General features: G+C 44.5%; 1 protein-coding gene across 2 annotated transcripts in view; it reads left to right on the top strand.

Moving 5' to 3' along the window:
* Positions 1–1,065: 1,065 nt before the first annotated feature.
* Positions 1,066–18,373, top strand: part of PSMF1 (proteasome inhibitor subunit 1) — a 39,667-nt gene continuing 22,359 nt past the window's right edge. The window contains exons 1-4 of one of the 2 annotated variants that reach the window (XM_055305081.1): positions 1,066–1,110; positions 1,211–1,354; positions 8,422–8,574; positions 10,219–10,301. In XM_055305081.1, coding sequence (XP_055161056.1) covers positions 1,226–1,354; positions 8,422–8,574; positions 10,219–10,301 — 365 coding nt within the window. In that variant the 5' untranslated portion in view covers positions 1,066–1,110; positions 1,211–1,225. Of the gene's footprint in view, positions 1,355–8,421; positions 8,575–10,218; positions 10,302–18,373 lie in introns of both variants that reach the window. The other variant, XM_055305072.1, reaches the window with a different exon arrangement.

The raw sequence follows: 18,373 nt of genomic DNA on the forward strand, positions 1-18,373 counted from the left end.
GACCAGGGAGAGGACTTTCTTTCCCTGAGTATGGTGGGAGCCCCGGGAGGGTTTTAAGCAGAAGAGTGACGTCACTTGGTGTGTGTTCACAGAGTACAGAACAGACTTCAGGGAGACAAAGATGGACTAGGGCGGTTCAGAGGCTGGTGCAGACATCCAAACAAGAGATGATAGTGGCTCCCCACAGTGTGCTGACTGCAATGGGAAAACTAAATTTATCTGAGCAGAAACCATAAGTGGAATCGAGAAACTTGGCGGGGGGGGGGGGGTTGTATGTATATATTTTTAGAAACTTGTTGAAGAAATAGTAGGTGGTAAAAATCATGGAGACAGGAAATTAAAAACGATCGAAATTTGGTAGTGGATCGGGAGCTCCAGCTCTGTGGGCAGCAACTGTGTCTCCTTGGAGGAAGCGACTTCCGTTCTCTGAGCTGGTTCTGTCATCTTCAGAATGGGGATGATCGTGGAACACGCCTCACAGAGCTGCGGACAGGGCGCCGTAAAGGTTTTGGCACAGGATCCAGCACACAATACACATTGAGGAAGCGTCATCCCGGGAGCTAGACTGCTAAGTTCCAGTACCATCTCTGCCACGCACCGGCTGGCTGGCTGTGCCATCTCGGTGAAATTCACCCCTCTGTAAAACGAGGCTATCATGAACTCCAACTTCAGAGGGTCAGGCCGCGAGGATTAAATTAATGAGTACAAGGAAGCCATTCAGAATAATGCGGCCCGCAGGAAGCACCGCATACGTGCAGGCTGTTATTACGGATCTATGTTGCCCACATTTCATCAACTCTCCCCCCACCAGCAGATGCCCGCCTCGTTCTGCGGCTGGGTCGTCTGCGGCTCAGAACCAGGTGGCCTCTCCTCGGGGCTCTAACTGAACATCCTGCGGGGGGCGGTCCCTCCCGGCTACGCGGGAAAGGGAGACTCCCGCCTTAAAGGACCACGCCACCGCCCCGCCCCGCCCCGCCCGCGAGATGCCTAGCAGAACCTTTAAGTGCCGCGCTCGGGTTTCCAGCCGGCGCGCTCGCGCTGCTGAGCCGGCGCTCGGAGCTACTTCCGGCGGCCGCGCTCCGCCCCCGGGCGGCTCCATTTTGGCCGCAGGTGGAGACTAGGCCTGGGCGGGCGGAGTCTCGGAGGGGCGTCCTCGGCAGTCGCGGGGCCGAGTGGGCTCACGGCACCGTCTCCTTTCCTTCGCCCGCAGAAACCGGGGGCGAGCATGGCGGGCTTGGAGGTCCTGTTCGCGTCGGTGGCGCCGGCCATCACCTCCGCGCAGGACGCGCTCGTCTGCTTTCTGCACTGGGAGGTGGTGACGCACGGCTACTACAGCGTGGGGACCGGCGACCAGGTAGGCCGGAGAGCCAGCCGTGGCGGGGGTGGCGTGGGGGTGGGGGGGGGTCTTCTGCCCGGGTCCGGGGCGCGGGCCTGACGCTGCCTCGCCCGAGTCCGGGCCCCGGGGGCTGCCGACACCGTCGGTCCAGGGAGCGGTGCGGGGTGCCCGGCCCGGCGCCCCTCACGACACAGCTGGGACTACAGGATTCGGAAGCCCGAGGACGGAAGCTTGCTTCAGCACAGCCTGGATCGTGCGGTCCTGACGCTGAGACCCGGGCGGCGCTCCGCTGAGGACTCCGCTGGCGGGAGGGGGGGTGGGGTGCGGTGGGGTGGGGTGGGGTGGGGCTCCACTCGAGCCTCCACGGGTGAATCTGAATCCGAGCGCGCGTACACGGTGAGCTTCGACCTGTTCAGCCCCCCTCAGGGGCCCTTCCTTCACTCCACACGGCTTTCACCTTTCACTGAAGGGCTCCGTGCGGCTCCCACCCGCCGCTGTCATCCCTAGCTCTGGTTCTGGGAAACAGCCAGCAGCCGCCCCATCCCCTCCCGCTCGCTCACCCCCATCCCCACCCCACCCCCACCCCCACCCCCAGGTGCACTCCTGCAGCTGGGATGTGAGGGCCAGGTAAGATTACCTCCCCAACAGCTGCCCTCCCTACAGGATCAGCCCCTTCTGCTCGCCCATCCTCAGGCTGCCTCTGGGAGCTGGGGGCCTTGTCCACGCCCACTGAGCCCTGGGACTCCTGGGCCTTGCCTACTGCGTAATTCTTTGGGGGAGCCTGTGTTCATCTTCCCTGCCCCTTCCCTGGCTTGCTTTCACCCTCCACATCATCCTGCACATTAGCTTCCTGTGAGAACTGGGCCTGGCTGCCTTCCTGCCCCTTCGGTTCTCTTCTGCTTCATCAGAGTAGATACCCTCTTAGCCACCCACTCCACACACACGCGGGATGCCCCAGTCTGCCCCTCACCACCACCTTCTTCTCACCCTCAGAAGCTAGATCAGCTCTGGAGAGTAGGGCACCTCACCCCTTGCATCTCTTATGGTGAGATTTGGGCCCTACTTTCATTTCTAACTGCTTCAGTTCTCAAACTCCCTAATCCTTTCTTAGTTACTTAGATGTACATCCAGCGTCTTAGGTTGTCCCTTCCTGACACAGCTTTAAGGATCCCTCCTCAGCGTCCGCATCCCGAGCACTGAGAGGCCAGGCATTCCCTTCCACTCCCTGCCGCCCCTCCCTCTGTCCTTTAGAGCAGTGGACAAGATCACCACTCCCTCTCACACTTTCCCCACCAACAGGAGTCACATCAAAAGCACAAGATGTCTGGCTTGTTTTTTTTTCTCCCAGACCTTGAGTATCTCACAGGGACCCTAGATACACACTTAGCATCCCCCATCCCCAGCCCCCTGCAGGCTCAGACATACTTTGCCCCTCGTGTGGAATCTGGGACTGGCTATAAGGCTGGAAAAGAAGAGGCCTCACACACGTGGAAGCAGGAACCATGTTTTCCTCCCAAATAGTTCTGTTCTTGGTCTTACTATCCACTCTGCACTCCATTCCATTTACCCTGTCTTTCTGCATTTCAAGCCTTGGGATTGGGTAGAGAGGAGGCCTCTACCCACAAGTATTGGACTCCCACTCCAGGGCAGTGTCCCCAACAGCAACTTTATGTTTCATCACTTGTCCCACTTTAGCTTTCTAATCTTGTGTGACTCTTTAACTTGCCCTGGTCATTTCATTTCAGCTCTGCCTGGGAAATCCAGGAAGCTGATGTACAGAATGGCATGGAGTGCAGTGGGGTTGGAGAGGGAAGGAAGACTTACTTGGTCCTGCCTTTGGGGCTCCTCTGTGGGCCCTCAGTTCCCCCCCACCCCTTGCTCTGTCCTTCAGATGTAACAGATCTGCCCTGCTCTCTGCCTTTGCTCATGGACCTCACCTTGTTTACTCCTAACTAGCTACTTCTGCTCTGACACAGTTGGGATCTTTCCCCCCAGAACAGGAACATGTTACCAAGGGCCTGTGTGACTCCCTCACTTCTCTCCCATGTCACAGGGACATGTCATCACTGCAGATCTGCTCCCACCAATTGTCCCTTCACACACCTGTCAGCAGCTCTGGGTTGTTCTGACAGCTTAGGGATGTCAGTTTGTATGGGTCATTGCCTCCTTCGACATCATCACCTTGCCGAATACTCTGGGCCCCAATTTTTCTTTTTCTTTTCTTTTTTTTTTTTTAAATTTTTTATTTATTTATGATAGTCACACAGAGAGAGAGAGGCAGAGACACAGGCAGAGGGAGAAGCAGGCTCCATGCACCGGGAGCCCGATGTGGGATTCGATCCCGGGTCTCCAGGATCGCGCCCTGGGCCAAAGGCAGGCGCCAAACCGCTGCGCCACCCAGGGATCCCTGGGCCCCAATTTTTCAAGTGAACTGTGCAGAAAGAATACAATCCCATTTAGCACTGATTTTAAAAAATAAAAGATCTTTGATTCCTAAAGATCCGTCTAATTCCACTCTGTTCATGGTGCCACCTGTTGAGTTCGTGCAGGCTGGGAAAAGATGCTGGCCCCAAATGTCTTACAGGAGGCCAGGGAGACCAGGGAGGAGGGTTTTGAAAGACACTGCCCAGTGGCAAATCAGGCATGCCCTCTGGGGTTGGGTGTTTGTATTGCTGTCTGATGTGTCGTCTTCTGTGCCCTGTCTCTTCAGTGCTGCTCAAGCTCTGGTTGCACTTGTCCTCCTGTGACTTCTGCTAAGTCCACTTCCATTAGAGTAGAAGCCCTTTAGAGAGGCATCTATTAGTTTATTTAAGAGAGAGTTTAATTTTCTGGCCTGGGACCAGCAGACTCTGCTGAGACCCACAGTGTTTGCTATGCTCAGAGGATGTTTATGTTGCCTCTCCAGTCAACCTCCTGCGCCCCACCCCTTGTAGAGGTGATGAGAGAGGAAGGCTCCAAAAGTGTGCGCTTCATTATACAGTTAAATAGCTGAATTGTCTGCTGTTCTCCTGGTTTTATCTCCTCTTGTGTGGGGCGGTTGTATATGTAAAACATGGTTAGAAGAGCAGTGAGGCCACTGGCTTCAACAAAAGAAATCCAAAATTTGAATTTGGATTACTTTTTCAAAGTCAGTACCATTCCTGTGAGCTTTACAGAGGTGTCAAGTGGGTTAGGCGGCAAAGGTTAGAGATGGCTACAGGTATGAGTTCAAGAAATTTGTTTTCTTAAAAAAAAAAAAAAAAGAATCTTGTTTTCTGTTGTAGGAATCTAAAGGTTATGAAAAAAGAGAGGAAATGCCCAGAGTGATCTGGTTGTGTTTTTTTTGGGTGCATTTTAGCCCAGAGAGACCCTGGGATAAACTCATAGCCACTGCAGAATGCTTCTAGCCCCAGGATTTTGCCTATGTAGACAACTATCTTTACTTTCCTGAGGCCAGTCCCCTGGCTGGGAAAAATTTCCAGCCGTAGACCAAGCAACCAGGAGCTCTGAATGCCAAACCCAGCTCTGCATCTGAGTTACTGTGACCTTAGGTGATTCTCAGCCTCTCTGAGCCCTTAAATTTTTCATCTGAGGGTGTTCAACTACACAGCCATATGCTTTGGCCACTTTCCAGGTACAGCTTTCTGGGGGTGCCTGATATTTGATGTCGGGGCCTAGAAGACAGTTGAAATGCCCTATTTGACCTGATATCACCAGGGCTGATCTCTGTTGGTTCCATCTGCCTTATATCAGAGCAGGCCCGTGGGCTGGGACCATCAGTCCCCCTGCAGTGAGAGGCATCAGCCTCATCTAACCCCAGGGTTCTCTCTTGCCCAGAAGCCAGAGTCTGTAGGAGAGTGAGCAGGCAGGATTATCTATATTCCAAGGAAAACTTCTGGTGGGTTAAATGCTGTATGTGAAAGATACACATATAAACTCAAAGACCTCTGACAGAACAAACAACAAGGCACAGTTATCAAAATCTTAGCTTCCAGAGTAAACCTTGAATCCACTAAACCTGTTAGGGGAAATGTACCCAGCTGGAGGTGAGGGATTGTTGTTTCTCTTTCTCACTTGGCAGATTTGTATCACTTTCGTTTTTTGTCACTCTCATTTCTTTGCTTCAGGCCTGTGAGTTTCCTTGTCATCCAGCCAGCTTTGAAACCACACCAGTTGCAACATCTTGAATTGTATTTGGGACCACTTCTCCCATTGGACTCCTGAGTACCAAGGGTGATCAGAGAGGAGAGGCCCACAATTCTTTGCTCTTGGCCTCTTGTTGTCCTTGGTGTGTGTAAGGACTGTGGTGCCGAACTTTTGTCTCTTGCTCTTGTTCGTCATCTTTGGTCCAACTTTTCCCACCATATTTTCCTGAGTTCAGATCTTTCCAATCTACTTGCTTTGTGTTTAGCCATGTAAATAGGTATTGAAAAAAATATATAGGTTACTTTTGTATGTCTTAAAATTTTTTTTACATAGATGGTACCTGGCTATAAATCTCATTTTTTCTTAAAGTTCTAAGAAAAATTTAAGTTTTTCTATGTGTTTATATATATATAAACTTTTTTTTTAAAGTGGGCTCCATGCCCAGTGTGGAGCCCAACACAGGGCTTGAACTCATGACTCTGAGATCAGGACCTAAGCTGAAATCAGGAGTCGGGCAGCCAACAGACTGAGCCATCCAGGCACCCCTTAAGTGTGTGTGTGTGTGTGTGTGTGTGTGTGTGTGTGTGCGCGCGTATGCAAGATTTTTATTCATGAGAGACACAGAGAAGCAAGATTTTTATTCATGAGAGACACAGAGAAGCAGAAACATAGGCACAGGGAGGAGCAGGCTCCCTGCGGGGAGCCTGATATGGGACCTGATCCTAGGACCCCGGGATCACACCCTGAGCCAAAGGCAAGATGCTCGACCACTGAGCCACCCAAGTACCACTATTTTTTAAGTTATATTTTAAGTTCTATTTTCTACCTTTATCTGTGGTGTTACAATTTGATCTTTTTGTTCCTTCTAGCTCCTACATAGTCTTCCATTGTGAGCTTATTTTTTTTATTTCACCTCCACTTTGTTGTTCATGACTAGGTTATGACAAAGATCCCTTGTCATGTCCCCTGTGCCTTTGTGCACAGGGTTTCCTCCAAGAATGGGGGTTTGGGGTCACAAGGTGTCAGCTTACCTGAGGGTACCACATACTGCTAGGCTGCTTTCCAGAGGATTTGCAGCAGTTTCAGTGGCCACCTGCCGTGTCTGAGGGTCCCCATTGTCCTCACACCCATATGAACAAAAAATCAAGAAATGAGTAATACCTGTGTGATGGGTGTGACATGGCACCCATTGTTTCAACCTACATTTTTCTGAGTGCCAATAAAGTTGAATAGCCCTCTATATACTGTTGTCTGCTCTTTTGCTCGTTCATATCTTTTGCCAGGTTTTCCAAGTGGGTTTCCAGTTTTGTTTTGTTTTTTTTTTTTAAGATTTTATTTATTTATTCATGAGAGACCCAGAGAGAGAGAGAGGCAGAGACACAGGCAGAGGGAGAAGCAGTCTCCATGCATGGAGCCCGATATGGAACTTGATCCCGGGACTCCAGGATCATACCCTGGGCCGAAGGCAGGCGCTAAACTGCTGAGCTGCTGAGCCACCCAGGAATCCCCAGGTTTCCAGGCTTTATCATCATTCATTTTCCAGGCATTCCTTTAATGTGCTAGTTATTAATTCTTTTTCATTTGTAACCATGGCAAATATCTCACTCTCGCCTGGCCTGTTGCTGTCTGATACTGTTGCAGTGTCTGTCGTTGAACAGAAGCTTTAAACTTAGAATAGTCTCAAAGATAGTACATTTTTTCTTTTGCAGATCTTAAGAACTCTTTCCCCACCTAGAAATCACTATATTACTTTTTCCTATAGAAATAGTTCAAAAACGATTTCTCAAACTTCAGGGTGTAGAAGGAAAGTCCTAGGATAAGTTAAAAGGAAAAAGAAGACCTCACAACACACAGTGATGCATTTTTACACCCACCAGGTTGGCAAAAATTTTTAAATTGGACAGTGACAATGTTGCTGGCCACATGGAACTACAAGAACTCTCATTGACTTTACCTTAGAAATTAAAAGTTCTTTTCCCACAAATATTCTATAGAAATTCATCCACCTGTCAGCAGATGTATGCACAAGTGTTCATAGCAGCATCATTTATAACAGCTCACCTGTACACAGTCCACGTATCCATCAGTAAGTGATTGAGTACCTTGCAGCATGCTCATAAACTCCACACTATATACAGCCATGAACTGTACTGCAATGGAGTGCTGCATAGTGGACTATATATGGTTAAATGTTTTGACACAGTGAAATCTCATAATATTGAACGAAAAAGGAAGTGATGAAGGTGATACAAATTCAAAAACATTTGAAGCAGTATATTTTTAGGGTTTTTTGTATAGTAACACAGCTAAAAGGAAAAGTAAAGAAATTTTTAAAAAGGCAGAGTAGCGATTACCCAAGAGGGAAAGGAGAGAGATTCATTAGGGAGTACTGTACTTGAGGCTTTGGCGGTGGTGGTGTTCTATTTCTTAAGCAGGTGGCACATGTACAGGTATCCGCTTGATAATGTTTTATCTCATACATATGCTACATTTTATGTGTGTATGAAAATTGTTCATCATTTCTGTGAAACCACTACAGTATGGAAGGGATTACCCTAGAATCTTTATTTTTAGTCAACACTTTGGTGATCCTGTTGCAGATGGTCCAGGTTCTGAACTTAGAAAAAACACTGTCTTAGAATTTCACATTATCCCTTCAGGAAATTGGCCTTATTCTTGGCGGGGGGGTGGAGAGGAGATTCTTACTAAAACAAGGCTACAGATTCTGGACAGGTTCTAGTACTGTGTCATCAAGGCAGTCAGCTACAAGGGAAGGAGTACTGGAGCAGGAGTCCAGAGACCTAAGTCCCAGACCTCTTAACTTGGACATTTTATTTCTCTTGACCTCCATGTCCTCATCTGTGAAATGAAGAAGTGGAATTAGATTATCTCTAAAATCCTTCATAGCTCTGTGTTCTGAGGTTGTGAACTTACTCCTCTCAATCCTGGTGTCTTCTCAGCCAGGTTCCAATGATAAGAAATCAGAACTGCTGCCGGCTGAATGGAACAGCAATAAAGACCTGTATGTCCTCCGGTATGAGTCTAAGGATGGGTCCAGAAAGCTCCTTGTGAAGGCTGTCACTGTAGAGAACAGCATGATCATCAATGTGCTGGTGAGTCTCAGGGATGTGTTGGCATCTGCTGGTGGGAGAGGACATTGGGATCACTTTTGTGTTGCTCATTTAACAGTACAGATCAAGAGCCTTAAATGTTTGTGAGGACTTTACCCAATGACCTTACTCTTGGAACCAAGACAGGAATCCTCAGTATAGAACAGCTTTGTGCTCAAAGAGGTTCACCTTCTAGTATTATCAAGGGAGGGACTTTCCATCACAGGGGAATGATTACATAAATTAGGGTAAATCCTTTCAGTGACAATAGGGATGAAAAAAGCATACTGTAGGCCCAAGGGGCTACTTTTAGTCCTTTAGAGAAGCCTGCTCTCTGCTATCCTGGTGCCCTTACGTTTCTCCTTTTCAGGGATGGAAAACTTTTCCCTGCCACCATGAGCCACCCCATATGCACCCTCTTCCCTTCTAACTACCTACTCTAACCTGCCAGCAAAATCTAAATTATGCCTTTCTACTTCATCCTTTTATTTCCTTGCTGGTACTTACAACAGTTTGTAACCATGTAATTATCCTTTGGTTTGATGTTTGTGTTCCGCCACTGGCCTGTAAGCACCACAAGGGCAGTGACTGTCTTCTTAAGTTTGTCCTGGTTGTCTCCATGTGCTCGTATAAAATTGCATTGTACCTTGCTTTTTTGGAGCAATATATTTTGGAGGTCTTTACGTGGGAATGCATAGAGATACACCTTATTAATTTTAACTACTATGTAGTTTTCTGTAATACCATAATTTATCCCTTTCTGGTTTTTTTTTCCTTTATTTAAATTCAATGTAGTTAACATAGAGTGTATTTATTTGTTTCAGGGGTAGAATTTAACGAATCATGAGTTGCATACAACACCCAGTTATATCGCATGCCCTCCTTAATGCCCATCACCTAGTTACCCCATCCCCCCACTCCCCTCCCCTCCAGCAGTGCTCGGTTTGTTGCCTAAAGTTAAGAGTTTCTTATGGTTTGCCTCCTGCTCTGTTTTTATCTTATTTTATTTTTCCATCCCTTCTCTTATGGTCACCTTACCCTTTTCTGTTTTGACGAACATTTAGATCTTGTATCAGACAGGGTTCTTAGTTATAGAAATCCCCTCAAGTTAGTTAAACAGACTAGGTTTATTAATAGAACTGGGGTAGCTTATTGAATTGTTAGAAGGAATTGTTTCTCTAAAATAGGTTCAAGTCTGGGCTTTCAAGACAGTGCCTCAAACCACCCCATGGAAATTAGTGCTGCCGCCACCACCCCAGACATGAGCTGCTGCTGCATGAGGTGCTGACTTATGCTCCAGGCCCTAGAGCCCCTTCTCATGAACCACTGATGCATCTGCTGCCCCCTCATTAGGGAGATGTCTGCCCCTTGCTGGGCCTGCTTTTCCATGTTGCCCACCTCTAAGCCAAAGACGTGCATCCATTTGACACCTCAGTTATATGCCTGTGCCCAGAAATAGGTTTACTGGGCTCTGCCTCAGAAAGGCAGTATTTCTAAATCAAGCATCTGAAGGGTGTTTCACATATCACAGATGTTCCTGGTATATTTCTTTGTGCATCTGTATTTCTTTAAATTGAATATTTAATTGTTATTCTCCCCTTAGCCCAGAAATATCCCGTCTCTCGTTTTCTGTTTTCATTTTTCTAGGAATTTGGGTCACAGCAGGTATCAGATTTGACCCTGAACTTGGATGATTATATCGATTCAGAACACCTGGGTGACTTCCACAGGTACTTCTAAGGGATGGCTTTTCCCTGGGAAAAAGAAGAAACAATGGAACGGGGTGGAGAAGTTCAGAGAGCCAAGAAAAATTAATAGAATGGTCTTTGTCTCTTGGGCATAGCCATTTTTCAATTCTCTTTTCTGTTTTTCAATTTATTTTAAGAGAAGATTCACATGGGAAATGCCACGTGAAATAAAATGATGTAAGCCTGAGTCCACAAGTGTTTCAGTGGCTACAGGGGAGAGGTGGAATCAGGCCAATGGAGTCAGTAAGAATAGGCTCCTGGAGAAAAGGTGTGCCTAATCTGGTCTCCACCTCCAGCTTTTTCTTTTAAATGGACTTAATTTTTTCGAGCAGTTTCAGGTTAACAGCAAAACTGAACAACAAGCGCAGAGAGTTTACATGAATAGGTCTGCCTCCAGCCACCTCGACACAGCCTCCACTATCAGCATACTGTATATTTGTTATAATGGAAGAACCTGCATCAATATACATTCTCACTCAGATTCCATATTTTACATTCACTTCACTATTGGCAGTGTAGGAGTATGTTTAACCTTTACCTTTTTTTTTTTTTAAGATTTTTTTTATTTATTTGAGTTAGAGTAAGCCAGAGAACATGAGCAGGGGGCAGAGGGAGAGGGAGAAGCAGGCTCCCTGCTCAGCAGGGGCTCTATCCCAGGACCCCAGGATCATGACCTGAACCAAAAGCAGACACTTAACCAACTGAGCCACCCAGGACCCCCAAGTATGTTTATTTTTGTACGAAACTGCTGTAGTGGCTTCCATAGTGGCAGTACCATTTCACATTCCCACCAGCAGTGTATGAGAGTTCCTGTTGCTCCACATCCTTGTCAGCATTTGGTGGTATTAGTTTTTCAGATTTGACCGTTCTAATTAGCGTGTAGTAGTATCTTTTAATTTACAGTTACCAGGTGACCTATGATGACCTGGAGCATCTTTTCATATGCTTATTTGGTGAGGTGTTTGTTCAGGTCTCTGGCATTTTTTGATTGGTTTGTTCTCTTACTGTTGAGTTTTAAGAGTTCTTTGTATACTTTAGCTAACCATCTTTTATCATATATGTGTTTTGCAAATATTTTCTCCCAGTCTGGCTCATTTTCTCATTCTCCTGACTTTTTTTGAAATTTGCTACCTTACAGAAAAGATGGTTTACAGAAATATTGCAGTGAACACCCATATACCTATCACCGAAGTTTACCAGTTCTTAACATTTTGCCACATCTGCTTATTTTTTCTATGCGCTATTCTGTTCTTAAACCACCTGAGAATTTTTTTTTTTCAGATTTTATTTATTTATTCATGAGAGACACACACACAGAGGCAGAGACATAGGCAGAGGGAGAAGCAGGCTCCATGCAGGGAGCCTGATGTGGGACTCAATCCCAGGTCTCCAAGATCATGCCCTGGGCCGAAGGCAGCGCTAAACCGCTGAGCCACCCAGGGATCCCCAAACCACCTGAGAATTATCTCCAGGCTTTGTTAACCTTCACCCCTAAATATTTCAGCAGTAGCTCCTGGTTCGTACAAGGGTATTCTCTTCTATAATCTTAACACAGCTCTCACAATCAGGAAATGTAGCGCAGATACAGGAGTATCCCTTAATACACCATCTACATTGATATTTCTGCAGCCGTCGTGCAATGTCCTTTTTAGCTAGTTTTTGAGTGTTTAGTTTGAGGGTTTTTTCTTACCCAACCAAAGATCCCATATTGCATTTATTTTCATGGCTCCTTAATTGTCTTTCATCCTGAACAGTTTTCTAGATGTTTGTTTTCCACGGCTTTGGTATTTTTGAAGATTCCAAGTCATTTATTGTGTAGAATGTTCAGATTGTTTCCTCATGATCAGATTTATTAGGTTATCTGGTCATCTTTGATTCAGACTGAACATTTTCAACAAGAGCACTCCTGTGTTCTCACCAGCATCTCATATCAAGCCCAGACGTCTGTCTCGTTGGCTCTGTTCAGTTTGATCACTTGGTTATGACAGTATCTCCCAGCTCCCTCTCTAGTAAAGGTGTCTATTTTCCTTCATGCTTAAGAAGTGATCTGCGGGATTCTACCAGCAGACATTGAGTACTCTGCTTCCTAGCGGTCTTTCATCTGGCCGTCTCAGCATCTGTCAGTGTTCTCACCTGAGTCCGTTAAACAGTGACGCCTGGAAGAGGGTAATTTTCTATCTTAGTCATTCTTTCCACATTAATCAGCATTTTGTACAAAAAAAAAAGTTTTCTATTCTTCCTGTCCCCTTTACTTTTTATTTTTTAAAATACCAGTATAGACATAAGGATTCTTTTGTATTCTAGGTTATGGTCTGTTTCTGTCATTGCTGTTGCTGTTGTTGCTGTTGCTGTTGTTGAGGAGTTGACCAGTGGAAACCCTTTCACACTACCTCCTCTATCCTTGTGACATGTCCCCATCATTGGTCAAGCATCTCATACTTGCTAGAACAGTGAGATGTTCCACCCTCACCTTGTCATTTCCTTGGCCCTGCCTTGAAATCAGCCGGTTTTCTCAGAAGTCTTGACTTCTGTTAGTGGGGAATCATATTTAAGAACCAAAACCTGGGCCCTGAATGTGCTTGTTAATACTGAGGATACCTTGGCTTCCCAGCCCTTTCAGTGAATGCATAGAGCTTGGAAACTCTTTCCTTAAGGCCTTTTCTTAAATGTTAAACTGAGGCTTTCATTTTTAATCTAATCACTATGGGCTTCTTACTCTTTTATTCCGTACTTGTATCTCTCTTCTGTGGTGAGAACTCCAATTTCCAACAGCACCAACATATTTATTCAATTGTTTGATCCTAACATATACACAGAGTTTCTGAACTGCCACATCAGTATCAACAAAGAACAAATCAAGTAAAGTTCGAAATACAATCTCTTTTCATTTTTTTTTGTTCAACTCTGTCCAACTGATGATGTACATAGTCAGATTGTTGTGTTCAAAAGGCTTTTTTTGTTGTTGTTACATATTAGACCCCATTATTTTCACTTTATATTCCATTTTGCCATCCGCATTGACCTCCTTGGTTTTAGAGGAAGCTGGACATCACTGTAAATTCCCAGTCATCAGAACTGCCTAGAAACTTTGTTGTATTTTGTCTAATTAGCAATAACCATTTTGAACCCACTCCACTCCTCTTAGGCTTGCAAACCACCTGCCTCCGTGGTTGTGGCCACCCGTCTATCTCTGCCCCTCTTCCGTGCAGCCTTTACGTGGTACGTAAAGGAGATTCCCTACTTCTCCTCCAGCTTACTACCTACCCTTCAGTCAATTTCTCACAGTCGTGGGACCTGTCTTTTTAAAACATAGTTGAGGTTAAAACCCTGGCTTGAAATCCTACAGTGATACCACCTCACATACATTAGGATGGCTACTACCAAAAAAAACCCAGAAAATAACACGCATTATCCAGCATGTGGACAGATTGGAACCCTTGTGCACTCTTGGTAGAAATATAAAATGGTGCAGCCACTATGGAAAACACTGTTGTGGTTCCTCATGAAATTAAATTACCATATGATCCAGAAATTCTGTTTCACTAGTGCTGAGAGCAGGGTCCAGAATAGATATTTGTACACTCACATCATGAAAGTATTATTTCGTAACATCCAGAAGGTGGAAGCCATGTAGGTATCCATAAATACCTAGAACAGATGCATACATAAACAAGATGTAGTTTATACATACAGTGGTAGGCGTGCAGTGTGGCCTATACCTACAATTATTCACCTTTAAAAAGAAAAGGAAAGCTGGACATTTGCTTCCACATGGAATAACCTTGAGGACATTATGCTAAGCAAAATAAACTGCTAACAGCAGACAAACATCGTATGATTCCACTTAGGTGAGATGAGATAGTGGATGCCAGGGACTGGGAAAGTGGAGAATAGGGAGTTATTATTTCATACAGAGTTTCAGTTTTGCAAGATGGAGAGTTCTAAAGATGGGTGGTGGTGGTGATTGCACAGTAATCTGAATACTTAATGAATCCACTGAGCTATACATTTAAAATTGGTTATGTTGGTAAATTTTATATGTATTTTCCCACAATTAAAAATTTTTTTTAATCTGAAAAATACCCAGAACCCTCCAGTGAATGTTGGTTGCTCTTAGAATAAAAAACAAAATCCTTGATGAGAGGCCTTAAGCCTAACCCCTCTGGCCCTGTCCTGTACCACTTTCCCCTTAGTTGCTACGCCTGGGCCACCATGCCTTAACTCTTCCCTCTTCAGAGCTGTCCCTTGTGCCGAGAGCACCTTTCCCAACCTCCTCACACAGCCAGCTCCTGTTCTTCCTTCGGTTCCCCCTGAAACATGAGTTCCTCAGAGAAGCCTCTCCTGCCCCCCACCATATTGGGGGTTTTGTAGCACCCTTTTAAGCTTTAATAAGTGGATATTTTATCATTAGAGTTGGTCTCCCCCGCACGGGCCTGTGATCTCCATGAGGGCAGGGCTGTTGTTCTCCATGCTGCCTACTCCATGACCCCCCACACCCCTAAAGTGGGTAAGGAAAGGACATGCAGTCTTTCTTTTGACTTCTTCATGCTAGAATTGTATTGCAAGAGAAGGTGATAAAACCTGTGGAAGAACCCAGGTACTAGTCTCTATGTGCTCATTACAACATTTAGTTCCCTTAGCAATACTGAGAGAAATGGTGACAGTGCCTCTATTTATTATTATTATTTTTAAATACATTTGTTGGGGTTTTGTGCTGGGGGAATGTTTTGTTTTTTGATGACTGAGTTGCAGAACCATCAATAATACTACCTCACAGTGTTCTGAGAACAAAACGAGATGTCAGCGTAGAGTGCTCAGGGCTGGTGCAGCAGCTCTTAGTAAACATACAAAGGGAAAAATATCTCATCACCAGGAGTCATCTCCATGGAAACTGAGGCTCTGAGACCTGGGGTATGGATCTGCCTCCTGATCATCAGGCCCTCCCTCCCTGCTCTCATACTGCCAGCAGCGCAGAACTGCCTGCCTCTAGTCACCTTCCCCCGCCAGGCCCTCCTTATTAGGTCATCGTGGCATGTCCTGTCCATGGTAGGTGGGAATTTGTGTCCCTTGGTGAGCAAACTCTGATTTGCTAAGGAGTATACACCTGTTCCTTTTTGCCATGCCCCTTCTCTTTCTGCCCTTGCAGGATGACAGGCTACAGGCTATCTTTTGCTGCTACCAAAATGGCAGTGCTACTAAGGCTTAGAAATTGTGTAAGAACTTCAATACTTGACAGTTTTTAAATCAGTCCTGAGTTCTGCAGGGAAACACACACATCCTACATAGGGAGCTCAGAAGCCTTCCAGCTAGCTGTACCACACGACTCATCTGATTGAAAGGAAAGAAGATTTAGATATACCCCTTCCACCCAACTTAGGGAAGCAGTACGTATTCTGTGTTCTGAGCAAGATCCTGATCGTTGTAGGGATATAGAGACCACAGGCCCTTAGATCTTCCAAACCATTGCAGGTGTTAGACTTTTGAACAACAGAACTCTTTCTTCAAGCACTATGTTCCTTAAGGATTGACATATTAAACTAGTAAAACTAAAATTGCTCTGGTGGCAAAGGTAGAGACAGGAAATGGGGGTCCCTGGGCTTTCTCTTTTGCCCTTGTTGGGCCACTAAAATGTGAGAGAAAACATGAAATCACTGATCAAGTCCAATATTCTCAGTTTATCTTATGGTTATATAATAAAAATGTATTTTTTAATTAAACTTTTTATTTTAAGAGGCACCTGGGTGGCTCAGTTGGTTAAGTGTCCAACTCGTGATCTCAGCTCGGGTCTTGATCTTGGGGTCGTGAGTTCAAGCCCTGAGTTGGGCTCCATGCTGGGTGTGGAGCCTACTGAAAAATAAAAACAATAAAAAAAATTTTATTTTGAGATCATTGTAGTCTTAAATGCAGTTGTAAGAAATAATACAGAGATTCTTTGTATCCTTTATACATTTTACATCAGTGATCACATTGTACAAAACTATACTAGGTATTACAGCCAGGATATTGACATTGATATAAAGATACAAAACCTTTTTATCACCATAAGGATCCCTCCTTTTTTCTTTTCTTTTCTTTTTTTAAAGAGGAGTGGGAGGAACAGAGAGAGAGCGAGAATCTCAAGCAGACTCCACTCTGGGGCTCAGTCTCACAACCCTGTGGTCATGACCAGAGCCAGATTTAAGGGTCAGATGCTTAACTGACTGAGCCACACAGCTGCCCCCATGCCCTTTTATTTTTTTTTTAAGATTTTATTTATTCATGAGAGACACAGAGAGAAAGAGAGAGGCAGAGACACAGGTAGAGGGAGACGCAGGCTCCATGCAGGGACCCTACCCTGATGCAGAACTCGATCCTGGGACCCCAGGACCATGCCCTTGGCTGCAGGCAGGCCATAAACTGCTGAGCCACCCAGGGATCCCCTCTTGATGCCCTTTTTTAGCCAGACCCACTATCCCTCCCCAACTCTAACCCCCTGGCAACCACCACTTATTCTCCATTTCTAAAATTTTTTCATTTCAAAAATGTTAATCATACAGTATGTAAGCTTAAGCTTATGGGATTGGCTTTTCTTATTCAGCATAATGCCCTTGTCATCTATCGTCTGAGTTGTTGCATGCATCAATAGTTTGTTCCTTTGTAAAGCTGAGTTCATGATATGGGTGTACCACAGTTTGTATAACCTTAAAGGATATCTAGTTGTTTCCAGTTGTTTGCTGTTACAAATAAAGGTGCTTTGGACATTCAGGTACAAGCTTTCATGTGAATATAATCCTCTTTCTCTGTGATAAGTGCCTAGGAGCACAATGGTAATTGTATGTTTAGTTTTTTAAGAAACTGTCAAATGATTTCCTAGAGTATCCTAGAGTATCATTTTACATTTACATTTTACATGTCCACCACCAGTGTATGAGTGATACCGTTTCTCTGCATCTTCACCAGCATTTGGTGTTGTCACTCTTTTTCATGTTAGTTATTCAGATAGATATGCAGTATTATCTCATTGTGGTTTTATTTTTATTTCCCTAATGACTAATGATGTTGAGCATCTTTCCATGTGTATATTCGCCATCTGTGTATCTTATTTGGCAGAATATCTGATTATTTTCTAATTGGATTGTTGGAGGTTTTTTTTTTTTTTTTTTTTTTTTTTTTTTTTTTTTACTGTTGTATATTTGAGAGTTCTTTATATATTTTAGATGCAAGTCCTTTCTTAGGTGATGGTTTATAATTTTTTTTTCCAGCTTGTAGTTTCTTCATTCTGTTAACAGGATCTTCACAAAGTTTTAAATTTGGTATTTATTTTATCAATTTTATGGATCATGTTTTTGGTGTCAAGAATGCTTTGTCTAGTTCTAGATCCCCAAGATTTTCTCTTATGTTTTTTCCTAACCTTTTTATAGTTTTACATTTAAGTCTGGTCTATTTTAAGTTAATTTTAATATAAGGTATGAGGTTTAGACAGAGGTTCATTTTATTTCCTGTGGATGTTCAATTGCTCCAATACTGTTTGTTCTTCCTTCATTGAACTTCTTTTGCAACTTTTTCAAAAAGCAGTTGTCTGTACTTATGTGGGCCTGTTTTGAGGTTTTCTGGTTTTTTCCCATTGATCTTTTTGTGTGTCCCTCTGCCAATATCACAGTTTTTATTAATGTACTACATAATAGACCTTAATATTGAGTAGAATGATTCCTCCCACTTACCTTGTCAAGATAGTCTTAGCTATTCTAAGGTCCATACCTCTCTAAATACTAATTTTAGAATAAGCTTATCTATGTCAGTAAAAACCTTGCTAGGAGTTACATTAAGCCTAAAGATCATTAACATATAATGGGGGAAATTGAGATTTTTACTATGAACATGATATATATCCATTTATTAAGTCCTATTTGATTTCTTTCCTCATCATTTTGTAATTTTCAGCATTTAGATCCTGAACATGTTTTTGATATTTTTTTTCTGGAGGAGGGGGGTAATTATAAATTGTGTTCTGCTCTTAGTTTTGATTTTCAAACATTCATTGTTAGTATGTAGAAATGCAGTTTATTTTTGTGTGT

This window comes from Nyctereutes procyonoides, unplaced genomic scaffold (assembly GCF_905146905.1).
Source record: "Nyctereutes procyonoides isolate TBG_1078 unplaced genomic scaffold, NYPRO_anot_genome, whole genome shotgun sequence".
NCBI classification, from domain to species: domain Eukaryota; kingdom Metazoa; phylum Chordata; class Mammalia; order Carnivora; family Canidae; genus Nyctereutes; species Nyctereutes procyonoides.